Source organism: Ranitomeya variabilis, chromosome 2 (genome assembly GCF_051348905.1).
Source record: "Ranitomeya variabilis isolate aRanVar5 chromosome 2, aRanVar5.hap1, whole genome shotgun sequence".
Classification (NCBI taxonomy): Eukaryota; Metazoa; Chordata; class Amphibia; order Anura; family Dendrobatidae; genus Ranitomeya; species Ranitomeya variabilis.
The window spans coordinates 479,517,208-479,529,738 of NC_135233.1; the positions used below are offsets into that span (position 1 = coordinate 479,517,208).

The 12,531-nt window shown below is 45.4% G+C and overlaps 1 protein-coding gene and 1 long non-coding RNA gene across 2 annotated transcripts in view; both read right to left on the reverse strand.

Annotated features, from left to right (window-relative positions):
• Positions 1–543: 543 nt before the first annotated feature.
• On the reverse strand, positions 544–4,516 carry LOC143809633 (uncharacterized). Its single transcript, XR_013222359.1, has 3 exons — positions 4,299–4,516; positions 1,327–1,368; positions 544–625 (listed from the first exon to the last, which is right to left on the reverse strand). It is a non-coding gene; the product is annotated as an uncharacterized LOC143809633 (long non-coding RNA).
• A 2,580-nt stretch (positions 4,517–7,096) lies between these two features.
• Positions 7,097–12,531, reverse strand: part of MUC6 (mucin 6, oligomeric mucus/gel-forming) — a 76,700-nt gene continuing 71,265 nt past the window's right edge. Inside the window, exons 32-33 of the mRNA XM_077281608.1 lie at positions 7,593–12,424; positions 7,097–7,164 (exon numbers count right to left, since the gene is read on the reverse strand). Coding sequence (XP_077137723.1) covers positions 7,097–7,164; positions 7,593–12,424 — 4,900 coding nt within the window. The remainder of the gene's footprint in view (positions 7,165–7,592; positions 12,425–12,531) is intronic.

The following is a 12,531-nucleotide window of genomic DNA, read 5'->3' on the forward strand; positions in this document are numbered from 1 at the left end:
GAACGTCGTCGGATAAGGTGTTATCTGAGCATGCTCATATGCTAACCAAGTGTCTTCGGCGTGCTCGATTATGTTCAAGTCCCCACGGCTGCATGTCTGTTCGACAGCTGCAACACATGTAGATATTTCCTAACAAACAGGCAATCCCTGCACATGCTGCAGCTGTCAAACAGCCATGAGACATGCAGCTGCGCGGACTCTAACATAATATTCGAGCATGCCGAAGACACTCGGTTAGCATATGAGCATGCTGAGATAACACCTTATCCGAGCACGTTCGCTCATCACTAGTCACTAGCTGAACTTGCTGCTCTATTTCCCATGAAGAAAGAATGTATGCACTCAGCGGCTCCTTTTAGAGGATAATGGCTCTCGGATTGAGCTTCTTTCCCCAATATTATTTTACTCTTTCTCCTAATATAAAGGGAAGTAGACCAACAGACAACTTATATTTTCTAAATATGTGTAAGTGAGTAAACCACATTTCCTTTTGTTTTAATAGTTTTCCTTGATTCTTACCATGATTCGGATTCGCAGAGTCCCTGACACTTCATCACTTGCACTTCCTTGGAGCAGTTATTCTTGGTGATGACTTGGTTGTGTTTATGTGGGCTACATTTCGACGCTAGAGAGAAAGCAAAACGCCTAGTTATAGTGTATCCATCAATATATGTAACTTTTTTCTAACAACCTGTTTATGTACATGAGAAATAATATCATCACTGGAAATTACATGACTTGTATTGCTGCATTTTTCACGAGTTTTCACCTTTTCAAGTTCTCTCTAATTTTTAGTTCTCTCTGAATTAGTAGGTAAAGAGTAGCTGACCTGATGCCTCCCACTCACATTACTGCCTCTTTCTCTTGTTTAGCACATGTTTAGAAGCAACAGCAGCACTGAGCTGTGTAGCTGTGAATCCAGCTCTGGGAAGATTTTAATCAGTCATTAACTTCAGCACATTTTTTGTGTCTGATGTGTCTCTTCTACTTGTTGCTTACTATGCTCCTTATTTTTCGTCCCCCTCTACATACAGTAAAATAAAAGGTGTCAACCTGACACTTCACTGTCTTGAAAGTCCATCTTGCTTTGAACAAGACAGATGTGAACTATTGTTTTTTTTTTTCATAGCGAATGATAACTTCAAGAGGCTCGGGGTCAGCTAATTTTTACCACCACGTGAACAAAAAGTGGTGGAATCGTACCATTTGTTAAACTTTTTCAGTTCAACTCAAGAATAAAACCACCTCACTGAGCTTCTTTGTTATTGTGGTGGAAAACTCCCTTTAAATCTACTTTTTGTGAATTCTGTACTACAGAATACTCACGAGCTGGGGTTGTCGCTGGTGTAGATTTTGGAATATCATGACCTGCAGGTATGAAATGGCTTAAGTCAGTATGAAAAAGTATCACTCAATCTCTAGTATAGATTCAATCAAGCATTTATTACTACAATAAGGCAGAAAAAGGGAGAAGATGATATTCGTGGTCACTTTGTGTCCAAGGCAGTGATGGAAAATTAGCCCTTTGGGATATTGGCTGACAATACTAGCTGTCATGCAGATACATACTGTCCCAGAAAAACATAAAGCATAAAGAAACTACACCTTCCTACCATACACGGGGATCAACAGTAGTGCGGCTTTTATTTTTGGCCTTGGATACTATTTTTATTGATCATTATTAGGCATATGTTTGGGTTGTTTTATTACAAGCCATGAAATCCCATCACATTTTAGTTAAAAAAGTAATAGAAGATAGTTCGTAGTAATAATGAAAAGTTGTATTCACCATCTATAATATAACGCTGGGAGCGTCACTCTGTCCGAAGCCTTTATAGACTGCGCAAGCGCAAGCGCCGGCGCAGTCTGGACCCCACAGAGCGACGCTCCCAGGAGATCGCGGTATGCGTAAGCGCTGAACGCACACCGCGATCTCCAACAGAGAAACAGGGACGAGCCAGGAGGCGGAGGGTGAGTATACTTACCTGTCCCGTTCCACCGACGCCATTCCGGGCCATGACTATCCCCCTGCTCCCGGAATCGGCGCCTGCGCAGTCCGCGCTTTCCGGCGCCATTTTCTTGAAGACACATTGCAGTGTGTCTTCAAGAAAATGGCGCCGGAAAGCGCGGACAGCGCAGGCGCCTTTTCCGGCACCAGGAGGACACAGAAAATCTGTCCTCCTGGTGCCGGAAAAGGCGCCTGCGCGGTCCGCGCTTTCCGGCGCCATTTACTTGAAGACACACTGCAATGGCTTCAAGAAAATGGCGCTGGAAAGCGCGGACTGCGCAGGCACTGATTCCGGGAGCAGGGGGATAGTCATGGCCCGGAATGGCGTAGGTGGAACGGGACAGGTAAGTATACTCACCCTCCGCAAGTAACAAATTGCTGTGCCATGAGGCTGTGGCACTTCATGCCACAGCTATTTGTTACTTACGCCACTTACGTCCACAGCCACCGCACCCACCACAGCCACGCACAGCCACCGCACCGAGCACAGCCACGCACAGCCGCCCACAGCCACCGCACCCAGTACAGCCGCCGCACCCAGCACAGCCACGCACAGCCACCCACAGCCGCCGCACCCAGCACAGCCGCCGCACCCAGCACAGCCATGCACAGCCGCCCACAGCCGCCGCACCCAGCACAGCCGCCGCACCCAGCACAGCCGCCACACCCAGCACAGCCACGCACAGCCGCCCACAGCCGCCGCACCCAGCACAGCCGCCGCACTCAGCACAGCCGTCCACAGCCGCCGCACCCAGCACAGCCACGCACAGCCGCCCACAGCCACCCACAGCCACACACAGCCGCCCACAGCCGCCGCACCCAGTACAGCCGCCGCACCCAGCACAGCCACCCACAGCCGCCGCACCCACCACAGCCACGCACAGCCGCAGCACCCAGCACAGCCGCCACACCGAGCACAGCCACGCACAGCCGCCCACAGCCACACACAGCCGCCGCACCCAGCACAGCCACCGCACCCAGCACAGCCGTCCACAGCCGCCGCACCCAGCACAGCCACGCACAGCCGCCTACAGCCACACACAGCCGCCTACAGCCATGCACAGCCGCCGCACCCAGCACAGCCGCCGCACCCAGCACAGCCGTCCACAGCCGCCGCACCCAGCACAGCCACCCACAGCCGCCCGCACCCAGCACAGCCACGCACAGCCGCGCCACATACAGCCGCCCGCACTCAGCACAGCCGCCGCACTCAGCACAGCCGCCTACAGCCACGCACAGCCGCCGCACCCAGCACAGCCGCTGCACCCAGCACAGCCACGCACAGCCGCCGCACCCAGCACAGCCACCGCACCCAGCACAGCCGTCCACAGCCGCCGCACCCAGCACAGCCACACACAGCCGCCCACAGCCACGCACAGCCACCTAGAGCCACGCACAGCCGCTGCACCCAGCACAGCCACGCACAGCCACCCACAGCCGCCGCACCCAGCACAGCCGCCGCACCCAGCACAGCCACGCACAGCCGCCGCACCCAGCACAGCCGCCGCACCCAGCACAGCCGCCCACAGCCGCCGCCCACAGCAACACACAGCCGCTGCACCCAGCACAGCCACAGCACCCAGCAGCGCCACGCACAGCCGCCCGCACTCAGCACAGCCGCCCGCACTCAGCACAGCCGCCCGCACTCAGCACAGCTGCCCGCACTCAGCACAGCCGCCCGCACTCAGCACAGCCGCCCGCACTCTGCACAGCCGCCCGCACTCTGCACAGCCGCCCGCACTCTGCACAGCCGCCCGCACTCAGCACAGCTGCCCGCACTCCGCACAGCCGCCCGCAATGATGGGGGCGCAGGATGGAGCAGCACGTGATAGGATGGGGGCGCAGGATGGGAGCACATGACAGGATGGGGATGCAGGATGGAGCAGCACATGACACGGTGGAGCAGCACATGACAGGATGGGGCGCAGGATGGAGCAGCACATGACACGGTGGAGCAGCACATGACAGGATGGGGATGCAGGATGGAGCAGCACATGACACGGTGGAGCAGCACATGACAGGATGGGGCGCAGGATGGAGCAGCACATGACACGGTGGAGCAGCACATGACAGGATGGGGATGCAGGATGGAGCAGCACATGACACGGTGGAGCAGCACATGACAGGATGGGGGCGCAGGATGGAGCAGCACATGACAGGATGGGAGAGCAAGATGGGAGCAGCACATACCAGGATGGAGACCATATACCAATATAAATGCTCGCCACCCGGGCGTAGAACGGGTTCAATAGCTAGTATACATATAATATTACAAGGTGGAGTGTCTTACCAGTCTGAGGAGTCCAAGTTATAGTGGTGGTGTTAGACACGGGTGGGATAGAAGTTGTGGTATTAGATGTTGAAGGGGGAATATAGGTTGTAATGGTTGTAGAAGTTGTCGTTTCGGTAATAGTGGGGGTGCTAGGTGTTTCAGTGCTATTAGATGTAGGGATAGGGGTATTGGTGCTAGTAACAGTTTGGGGAGTTGGGGTTGTAGTAGCATTTGTGGTAGGCGGGATAATGGTACTGGTTGTAGAGGTTGTCGTTTTGGTAATTGTAGGGGTAATATGTGTCTCGGTGCTAGTAATTGTAGTGGTACTAAAGCCAATAATTGTACTAGGAATGGTTGGTAATGTAGTTGTTTCTGTAAAATAAGAAAAAAAAATAGGTTACATTTGGATTTATAATATATTTTTATAGAGGTTATATATTCTTAAGTCATGAGTTATTATTTTAACTGTCACAAAAAAAAAGTAATTTTCTTTTCGTCCTAAGATCAAAAGGGTTACACCAGGTACCAAGCAATGAAGTCAATGCGAGACATTTTTTCGGAAAGACAATGGACTGTATTCACCTACAATACATCATGTAAAACGTGCACATTTCTCATGGGAGGCACACGCTGACAGAGAAGGGCCCCTGTGCAGGACTTGTGCTCCCATTCCCTCTACCCCCGCATATTCACAGTGGGCACACCTATACACACATACATAGTACAAACATGCACATAAGCATATGGAAAATATACACATCACACATGCATATACACACCGACCGTTCTGACATTCATTTGGACAATTTTTTTTTTGTTCATTCATTCTTCTACAGTTTTAACAGGCATACCATTATTTTTATATAAGCTTCAATACATGAGGTCTCAATGTTTGCAAGAAGTGGTATTTTGTCGAACATGTATGTCGGCATTACATTTATATGACATTTTATGGGTTTAATTGAAAATCAGAATCATGTAATTTTTTTTATACTGATCGCTGTAAACAATCTTCATTGTTATGATTACGGGAATGACTTATCCATGTTATTTACTGGTTTGTGACTTTTACGTCTAAAAAGTGTTACAGAATGTTATTATTGTAATTGTTTTTCATTATTTTTAGTAATTTTATATAAAAAAAAATAAGCTGACCTTTATTTTACTCTAAATTTACAATTATAAACTAGCACAATATTTTAGTAAATAAGAATACAAGTAAGGTTTTAGGCAGAGAAAATCCTCCTGTGTTTTACAGAGCAGCCTGTGGCTCACTGCTAAAGTTCCTGCTCAGTTTTGCCCATGTGGCTGATGTGATACATCTGCTATCTTCGATTTTAACACACATCACTCATACCTGTGATAGTCTATGGGTCCATTCACATGTCTGTGATTTTTCGCAAACAGAGAGGTCCATGAAAATTCGCAGAGAAATGTCAGATTTTGACCCAAGGGTTGGATCAAAATAGTCAACGCAAGTCTATGGGTCCGTGAAAAAAATCGGATCTCTGACATTTCAATGTGGTCCAATTTTCACTTACTTTTTTTTTAAAATTTCTCCTTGTTCGAGAAAATTGGATGGTTCTCGTACCACACAATATCAGAAGTCTGAATGAGGCATAATACTGAGCCAGACAACAGCCTTGTACTGAAGCTTCAGAAGTGGGGACTAGGGGACACAGGTAGTATATACAGTAGGTAGAGAAAACTGGTTAAGGGACATTTATTTTTATACATTTGGTGCATCTTTCAACTGCTGCACTCCATTACTGGAGTAACATTTCTGGCAGGGATTGAGCACATTTCTGTTGTAATTTAAAGGGGTTGTCCACTACTAGAACAACTCCTTCTCATTCCTCATGTTTGGCCCAGTTAAAATAAAAACACTGATACTTACTTCCAGTACCAGTACTGTTCCAATGGTGTCACCACTCGCTCTCCTGGGACTCATGTAAGGCTGTTAGACATTCCCGTTGTGTTGGCACTTACATTTACAGGGCTTACATGAGGTTATGTCATGTGAGCCCTGCACAGAAAGTCAGGGCTCCGGCTGCTCGCGGACATCCTCTTGACGTTCGATTTGTGACACCGGTGCTGACTGGGTGCAGGGCTCACAAGACATGTGAGCCCTGGTAATGCAAGTGCCGACACAATGGGAACAGAGTCGGCACTGGAGGAGAGTACAGGTGATTTTATTTTAACGGGGCCAAACATGGCGAATGAGAAGGGGTTATCCAAGTGTTGCACAACCCGTTTATGCAATTTTGCGACATTTTAATTAATCTCTAGGGCATGCTTGGCCATGCATTGTACAGCCTGAGCTCCATCCTCTTTTCATAAAGTTGGCAGAACTAACCGGGATTTTTGTGAAAGTGCAGAAAGTTGCAACATTTTTGTGCAACTTAGAGTTGTACAAAATATTTTGCAACATTTCAAGCAATTTTAAGCAGACATTCTGAAAAAAAAAACTGCTTATGCTTAATAAATTGGGCCAAAAGTGTTGGAAAAAATGTTTGAATTACCAACCCACTTAGCAAATACCCCTCTAAGATGAGCACCGGCTGACAATCAGCTGATGTCACAGAGGGATGTTGCTGATGACACATTTCTTTTGGAAATTAGATATTACATGGCTGAGTCGTTTAGAGTAAGAGTTATTTTCTGCTGAATTCAGTTCAAATATTACTGTCGTATATGACTTAATACAACAACATAGTGCCCAAACAATATGCAATTTATGCAATTTAAAAAAAAAAATCCATTTATTATTGCTATTTAATATCACACAGAATCTACTTTTTATTTTCCTTGACTGATCATTCATTCTCACAATTTTCAATTAACAGGTGAAATCTGTCCTCAGAGAATACAGATTTAACCATTACTGAAATAAATGAAGACAGTTAGTGCACATAAAGATCTATGGAGGACTGTAACTGTCATTTCAGGAGAACTTGTAGTAGAATTTCTGTATCTGATTCTAGCTCCTTCCTTTTACCCCTCTCCATAGGATTTTAAAAGTACCAGCAGTCATCTCTTATTCAGTAATGGGAACATCTGCCTTCACTTAATAAAATTTTTTAGGTGGGAACACAGTGAAAGATCAGCCCAGTAGGTGAAAGAAGCACATTTCGCTGACATGAAATCTTGCAAAGTATCTTATTTTCATGTGCACTATTGATACATGAAAAAAAAAATTAAACCCAATTACTCTCTAAAGGGTGACCATAATTTCTGAAGATTTTTTATATATCATACAATAAGCTACCAATAAAGAAATTTGAATTAATAGGTATTCAAAAATAAACTCACCTAATTGAACAGTTGTAGATGAGAAATTCTGGTGAAGAGAAACCGGTGGAGAAGATGATGTTGGTAATGGTGTATTAATGTGAGGTGTTTCTGGAGTACTACTGTGAGAAGATGAGTTTGGAGTGGCTGAGGAGGTTACAGAAATTATTGCTGATGTATTTTGAGAAGGAATGCTTGTAGAAGTAAGTGTTGGTGATGTGGGAGTACTAGTGGGTGAAGTGGTTATTGAGGATGTAGAAGGCATGCGAGTAGTGGTTGTTGGAGTTGTTGGGGTGTGAGTGGTAACGGTATTAGTTGTACTGGGAGATTTACTTGTAGGAGATGTGGAAGTTGAGTGAGTAGTAACTGTGGTACTGCTTAATGGAGTAGGTGTTGATGGTGAGTGAGTAGTGGTTGTTGAAGTTGTTGGAGTGTGAGTGGTAACAGTACTGGTTGTAATGGGAGATTTAGTTGTAAGAGATGTGGAAGTTGAGTGGGCAGTAACAGTGGTACTGGTTAATGGAGTAAATGTTGATGGTGAATGAGTAGTGGTTGTTGACGATGTTGTTGGGGTGTGAGTGGTAACAATACTAGTTGTACTAGGAGTTATAGTTGTAGGATATGTGGAAGTTGAGTGGGTAGTAACAGTGGTACTGGTTAATGGAGTAGATGTTGATGGTGAATGAGTAGTAGTTGCTGTTGGGCTGTGAGTGGTAACTGTACTAGTTGTACTGGGAGTTTTAGTTGTAGGAGATGTGGAAGTTGAGTGGGTAGTAACAGTGGTTCTGTTTAAAGGAGTTGGTGTTGATGGTGTATGAGCAGTGGTTGCTGAAGTTGTTGGGGCTTGAGTGGTAACTGTAGGTGTTGATGGTGAATGAGTAGTGGTTGTTGTTGGGGTGTGAGTGGCAACTGTAGTAGTTGTACTGGGAGTTTTAGTTACAGTAGATGTGGAAGTTGAGTGGGTAGTAACAGGGGTACTGATTAAAGGAGTAGGAGTTGATGGTGAGTGACTAGTGGTTGTTGAAGTTGTTGTTGGGGTGTGAGTTGTAATAGTACTAGTTGTACTGGAGGTTTTAGTTGAAAGAGATGTGGAAGTTGAGTAGGTAGAAACTGTGGCACTGGTTAAAGGAGATGTTGAGGATGAATGAGTACTAGTTGTTGGGGTGTGAGTCGTAACTGTACTAGTTGTACTGGGAGTTTTAGTTGTAGCAGATGTGGAAGTTGAGTGGGTAGTAACAGTGGTACTGGTTAAAGGAGTAGGTGTTGAGGGTGAGTGAGTAGTGGTTGTTGGTGTTGTTGGAGTGTGAGTGGTAACTGTATTGGTTGTACTGGGAGTTTTAGTTGGAGATGTGGAAGTTGAGTGGGTAGTACCAGTACTACTGGTTAAAGGAGTAGGTGTTGATGGTAAATGAGTAGTAGTTGTTGAAGTTGTTGTTGGGGAGTGACTGGTAACAGTACTAGTTGTACTAGGAGTTTTAGTTGTAGGAGATATGGAAGTTGAGTGGGTAATAAATGTGGTACTGATTAAATGAGGAGATGTTGATGGTGAATGAGTAGTAGTTGTAGTTGGGGTGTAAGTGGTAACTGTACTAGTTGTACTGGGAGTTTTAGTTGTAGTAGATGTGGAAGTTGAGTGGGTAGTAACACTGGTACTGGTTAATGGAGTAGGTGTTGTTGATGGTGAGTGAGTAGTGGATGTTGATGTTGTTGGGGCATGAGTGCTAACTGTACTAGCTGTACTGGGAGTTTTAGGTGTAGGAGATGTTAAAGTTGAGTGTGTAGTAACACTGGTACTGGTTAATGGAGTAGGTGTTGATGGTGAATGAGTAGTGGCTGTTGTGGAGTGAGTGGTAGCAGTACTAGTTGTACTGGGAGTTTTAGTTGCAAGAGATGTGGAAGGTGAGTGAGTAGTAACTGTGGTACTGGTTAAAAGAGGAGATGTTGATGGAGGATGAGTAGTGGTTGTTTTGGGGGTATGAGTCGTAACTGTACTAGTTGTACTGGGAGATTTAGTTGTAGTAGATGTGGAAGTTGAGTGGGTAGTAACAGTGGTACTGGTTAAAGGAGAAGGTGTTGATGGTGAATGAGTAGTGGTTGTTGAAGTTGTTGTTGGGGTGTGAGTTGTAATAGTACTAGTTGTACTGGGGGTTTTAGTTGGAAGAGATGTGGAAGTTGAGTTGGTAGTAACAGTGGTACTGCTTAAAGGAGTAGGTGTTGATGGTGAATGAGTAATAGTTGTTAAAGTTGTTGTTGGGGTGTGAGTGGTAACAGTACTAGTTGTACTGGGAGTTTTAGTTGTAGGAGATGTGGAAGTTGAGTGAGTAGTAACTGTGGCACTGATTAAAGGAGGAGATGTTGATTTTGAATGAATAGTTGTTGTTGGGGTGTGAGTCATAACTGTACTGGTTGTACTGGGAGTTTTAGTTGCAGCAGATGTGGAAGATGAGTGGGTCGTAACAGTGGTACTGGTTAATGGAGTAGATGTTGAAGGTGAGTGAGTAGTGGTTGCTGATGTTGTTGGGGTGTGAGTGGTAATTGTACTAGTTGTACTGGGAGATTTAGTTGTAGGAGATGTGGAAGCTAAGTGGGTAGTAACAGTGGTACTGGTTAAAGGAGGAGATGATGGTGAGTGAGTAGTAGTTGTTGTTGGGGTGTGACTGGTAACAGTAGTAGTTGTACTAGGAGTCTTATTTGAAGGAGATGTGGAAGTTGAGTGGGTAGTAACAGTGGTACTGGTTAAAGTAGTAGGTGTTGATGGTGAATGAGTAGTAGTTGTTGGGGTGTGAGTGGTAACAGTACTAGTTGTACTAGGAGTTTTAGTTGTAAGAGATGTGGAAGTTGTGAGGGTAGTAACAGTGGTACTGGTTAAAGGAGTAGGTGTTGATGGTGAGTGAGTAGTGGTTGTTGATGATGTTGGGGTATGAGTGGTAACAGTTCTAGGTGTACTGGGAGTTGTAGATGGAAGAGATGTGGAAGTTGAGTGGGTAGTAACAGTGGTACTGGTTAAAGGAGAAGGTGTTGATGGTTTGTGAGTAGTGGTTGTTGAAGTTGGTGGGGTGTGAGTTGTAATAGTACTAGTTGTACTGGGAGTTTTAGTTGTGGGAGATGTGGAAGTTGAGTGGGTAGTAACAGTGGTACTCGTTAATGGAGTAGGTGTTGATGGTAAGTGAGAAGTGGTTGTTGATGTTTTTGGGATGTGACTGGTAACTGTACTAGTTGTACTGGGAGTTTTAGTTTTAGGAGATGTGGAAGTTGAGTGGGTAGTAACTGTGGCACTGGTTAAAGGAGGAGATGTTGCTGGTGAATGAGTAGTAGTTGTTGTTGGGGTGTGAGTCGTAACTGTACTAGTTGTACTGGGAGTTTTAGTTGTAGTAGATTTGGAAGTTGAGTGGGTAGTAACAGTGGTGCTGGTTAAAGGGGTAGGTGTTGATGGTGAATGAGTAGTAGTTGTTGAAGTTGTTGTTGGGGTGTGATTGGTAACCGTACTAGTTGTACTAGGACTTTTAGTTGTAGGAGATGTGGAAGTTGAGTGAGTAGTAACACTGGTACTGGTTAATGAAGTAGGTGTTGATGGTGAGTGAGTAGTGGTTGTTGATGTTGTTGGGGTGTGAGTGGTTACTGTACTAGTTGTACTGGGAGTTTTAGTTGTGAGAGATGTGGAAGTTGAGTGGGTTGTAACAGTGGTACTCATTAATGGAGTAGGTGTTGATGGTGAGGGAGTAGTGGTTGTTGATGTTGTTGGGGTGTGAGTTGTAACTGTACTAGCTGTACTGGGAGTTTTAGTTGTAGGAGATGTGGAAGTTGAGTGGGTAGTAACAGTGGTACTGGTTAGAGGAGTAGGTGTTGATAGTGAGTGAGTAGTGGTTGTTGAAGTTGTTGGGGTGTGAGTTGTAATAGTACTAGTTGTACTGGGAGTTTTAGTTGTAGGAGATGTGGAAGTTGAGTGAGTAGTAACAGTGGTACTCGTTAATGGAGTAGGTGTTGATGGTGAGTGAGTAGTGATTGTTGATGTTGGGGTGTGTGTGGTAACTGTACTAGTTGTACTGGGAGTTTTAGTTGTAGGAGACGTGGAAGTTGAGTGGGTAGTAACAGTGGTACCGGTTAAAGGAGTAGGTGTTGATGGTTTGTGAGTAGTGGTTCTTGAAGTTGTTGGGGTGTGAGTTGTAATAGTACTAGTTGTACTGGGAGTTTTAGTTGTGGGAGATGTGGAAGTTGAGTGGGTAGTAACAGTGGTACTAGTTAATGGAGTAGGTGTTGATGGTGAGTGAGTAGTGGTTGTTGATGTTATTGGGGTGTGAGTTGTAATAGTACTAGTTGTACTGGGAGATTTAGTTGTGGGAGATGTGGAAGTTGAGTGGGTAGTAACAGTGGTACTGGTTAAAGGAGAAGGTGTTGATGGTTTGTGAGTAGTGGTTGTTGAAGTTGGTGGGGTGTGAGTTGTAATAGTACTAGTTGTACTGGGAGTTTTAGTTGTGGGAGATGTGGAAGTTGAGTGGGTAGTAACAGTGGTACTCGTTAATGGAGTAGGTGTTGATGGTAAGTGAGTAGTGGTTGTTGATGTTTTTGGGATGTGACTGGTAACTGTACTAGTTGTACTGGGAGTTTTAGTTGTAGGAGATGTGGAAGTTGATTGGGTAGTAACACTGGTACTGGTTAATGGAGTAGGTGTTGATGGTGAGTGAGTAGTGATTGTTGATGTTGTTGGGGTGTGAGTGGTAACAGAACTAGTTGTACTTGGAGTTTTAGTTGTAGCAGACGTGGAAGTTGAGTGGGTAGTAACACTGGTACTGATTAATGGAGTAGGTGTTGATGGTGAGTGAGTAGTGGTTGTTGATGTTGTTGGGGTGTGTGTGGTAAATGTACTAGCTGTACTGGGAGTTTTAGTTGTAGGAGATGTGGAAGTTGAGTGGGTTGTAACAGTGGTACTCATTATTTGAGTAGGTGTTGATGGTGAGTGAGT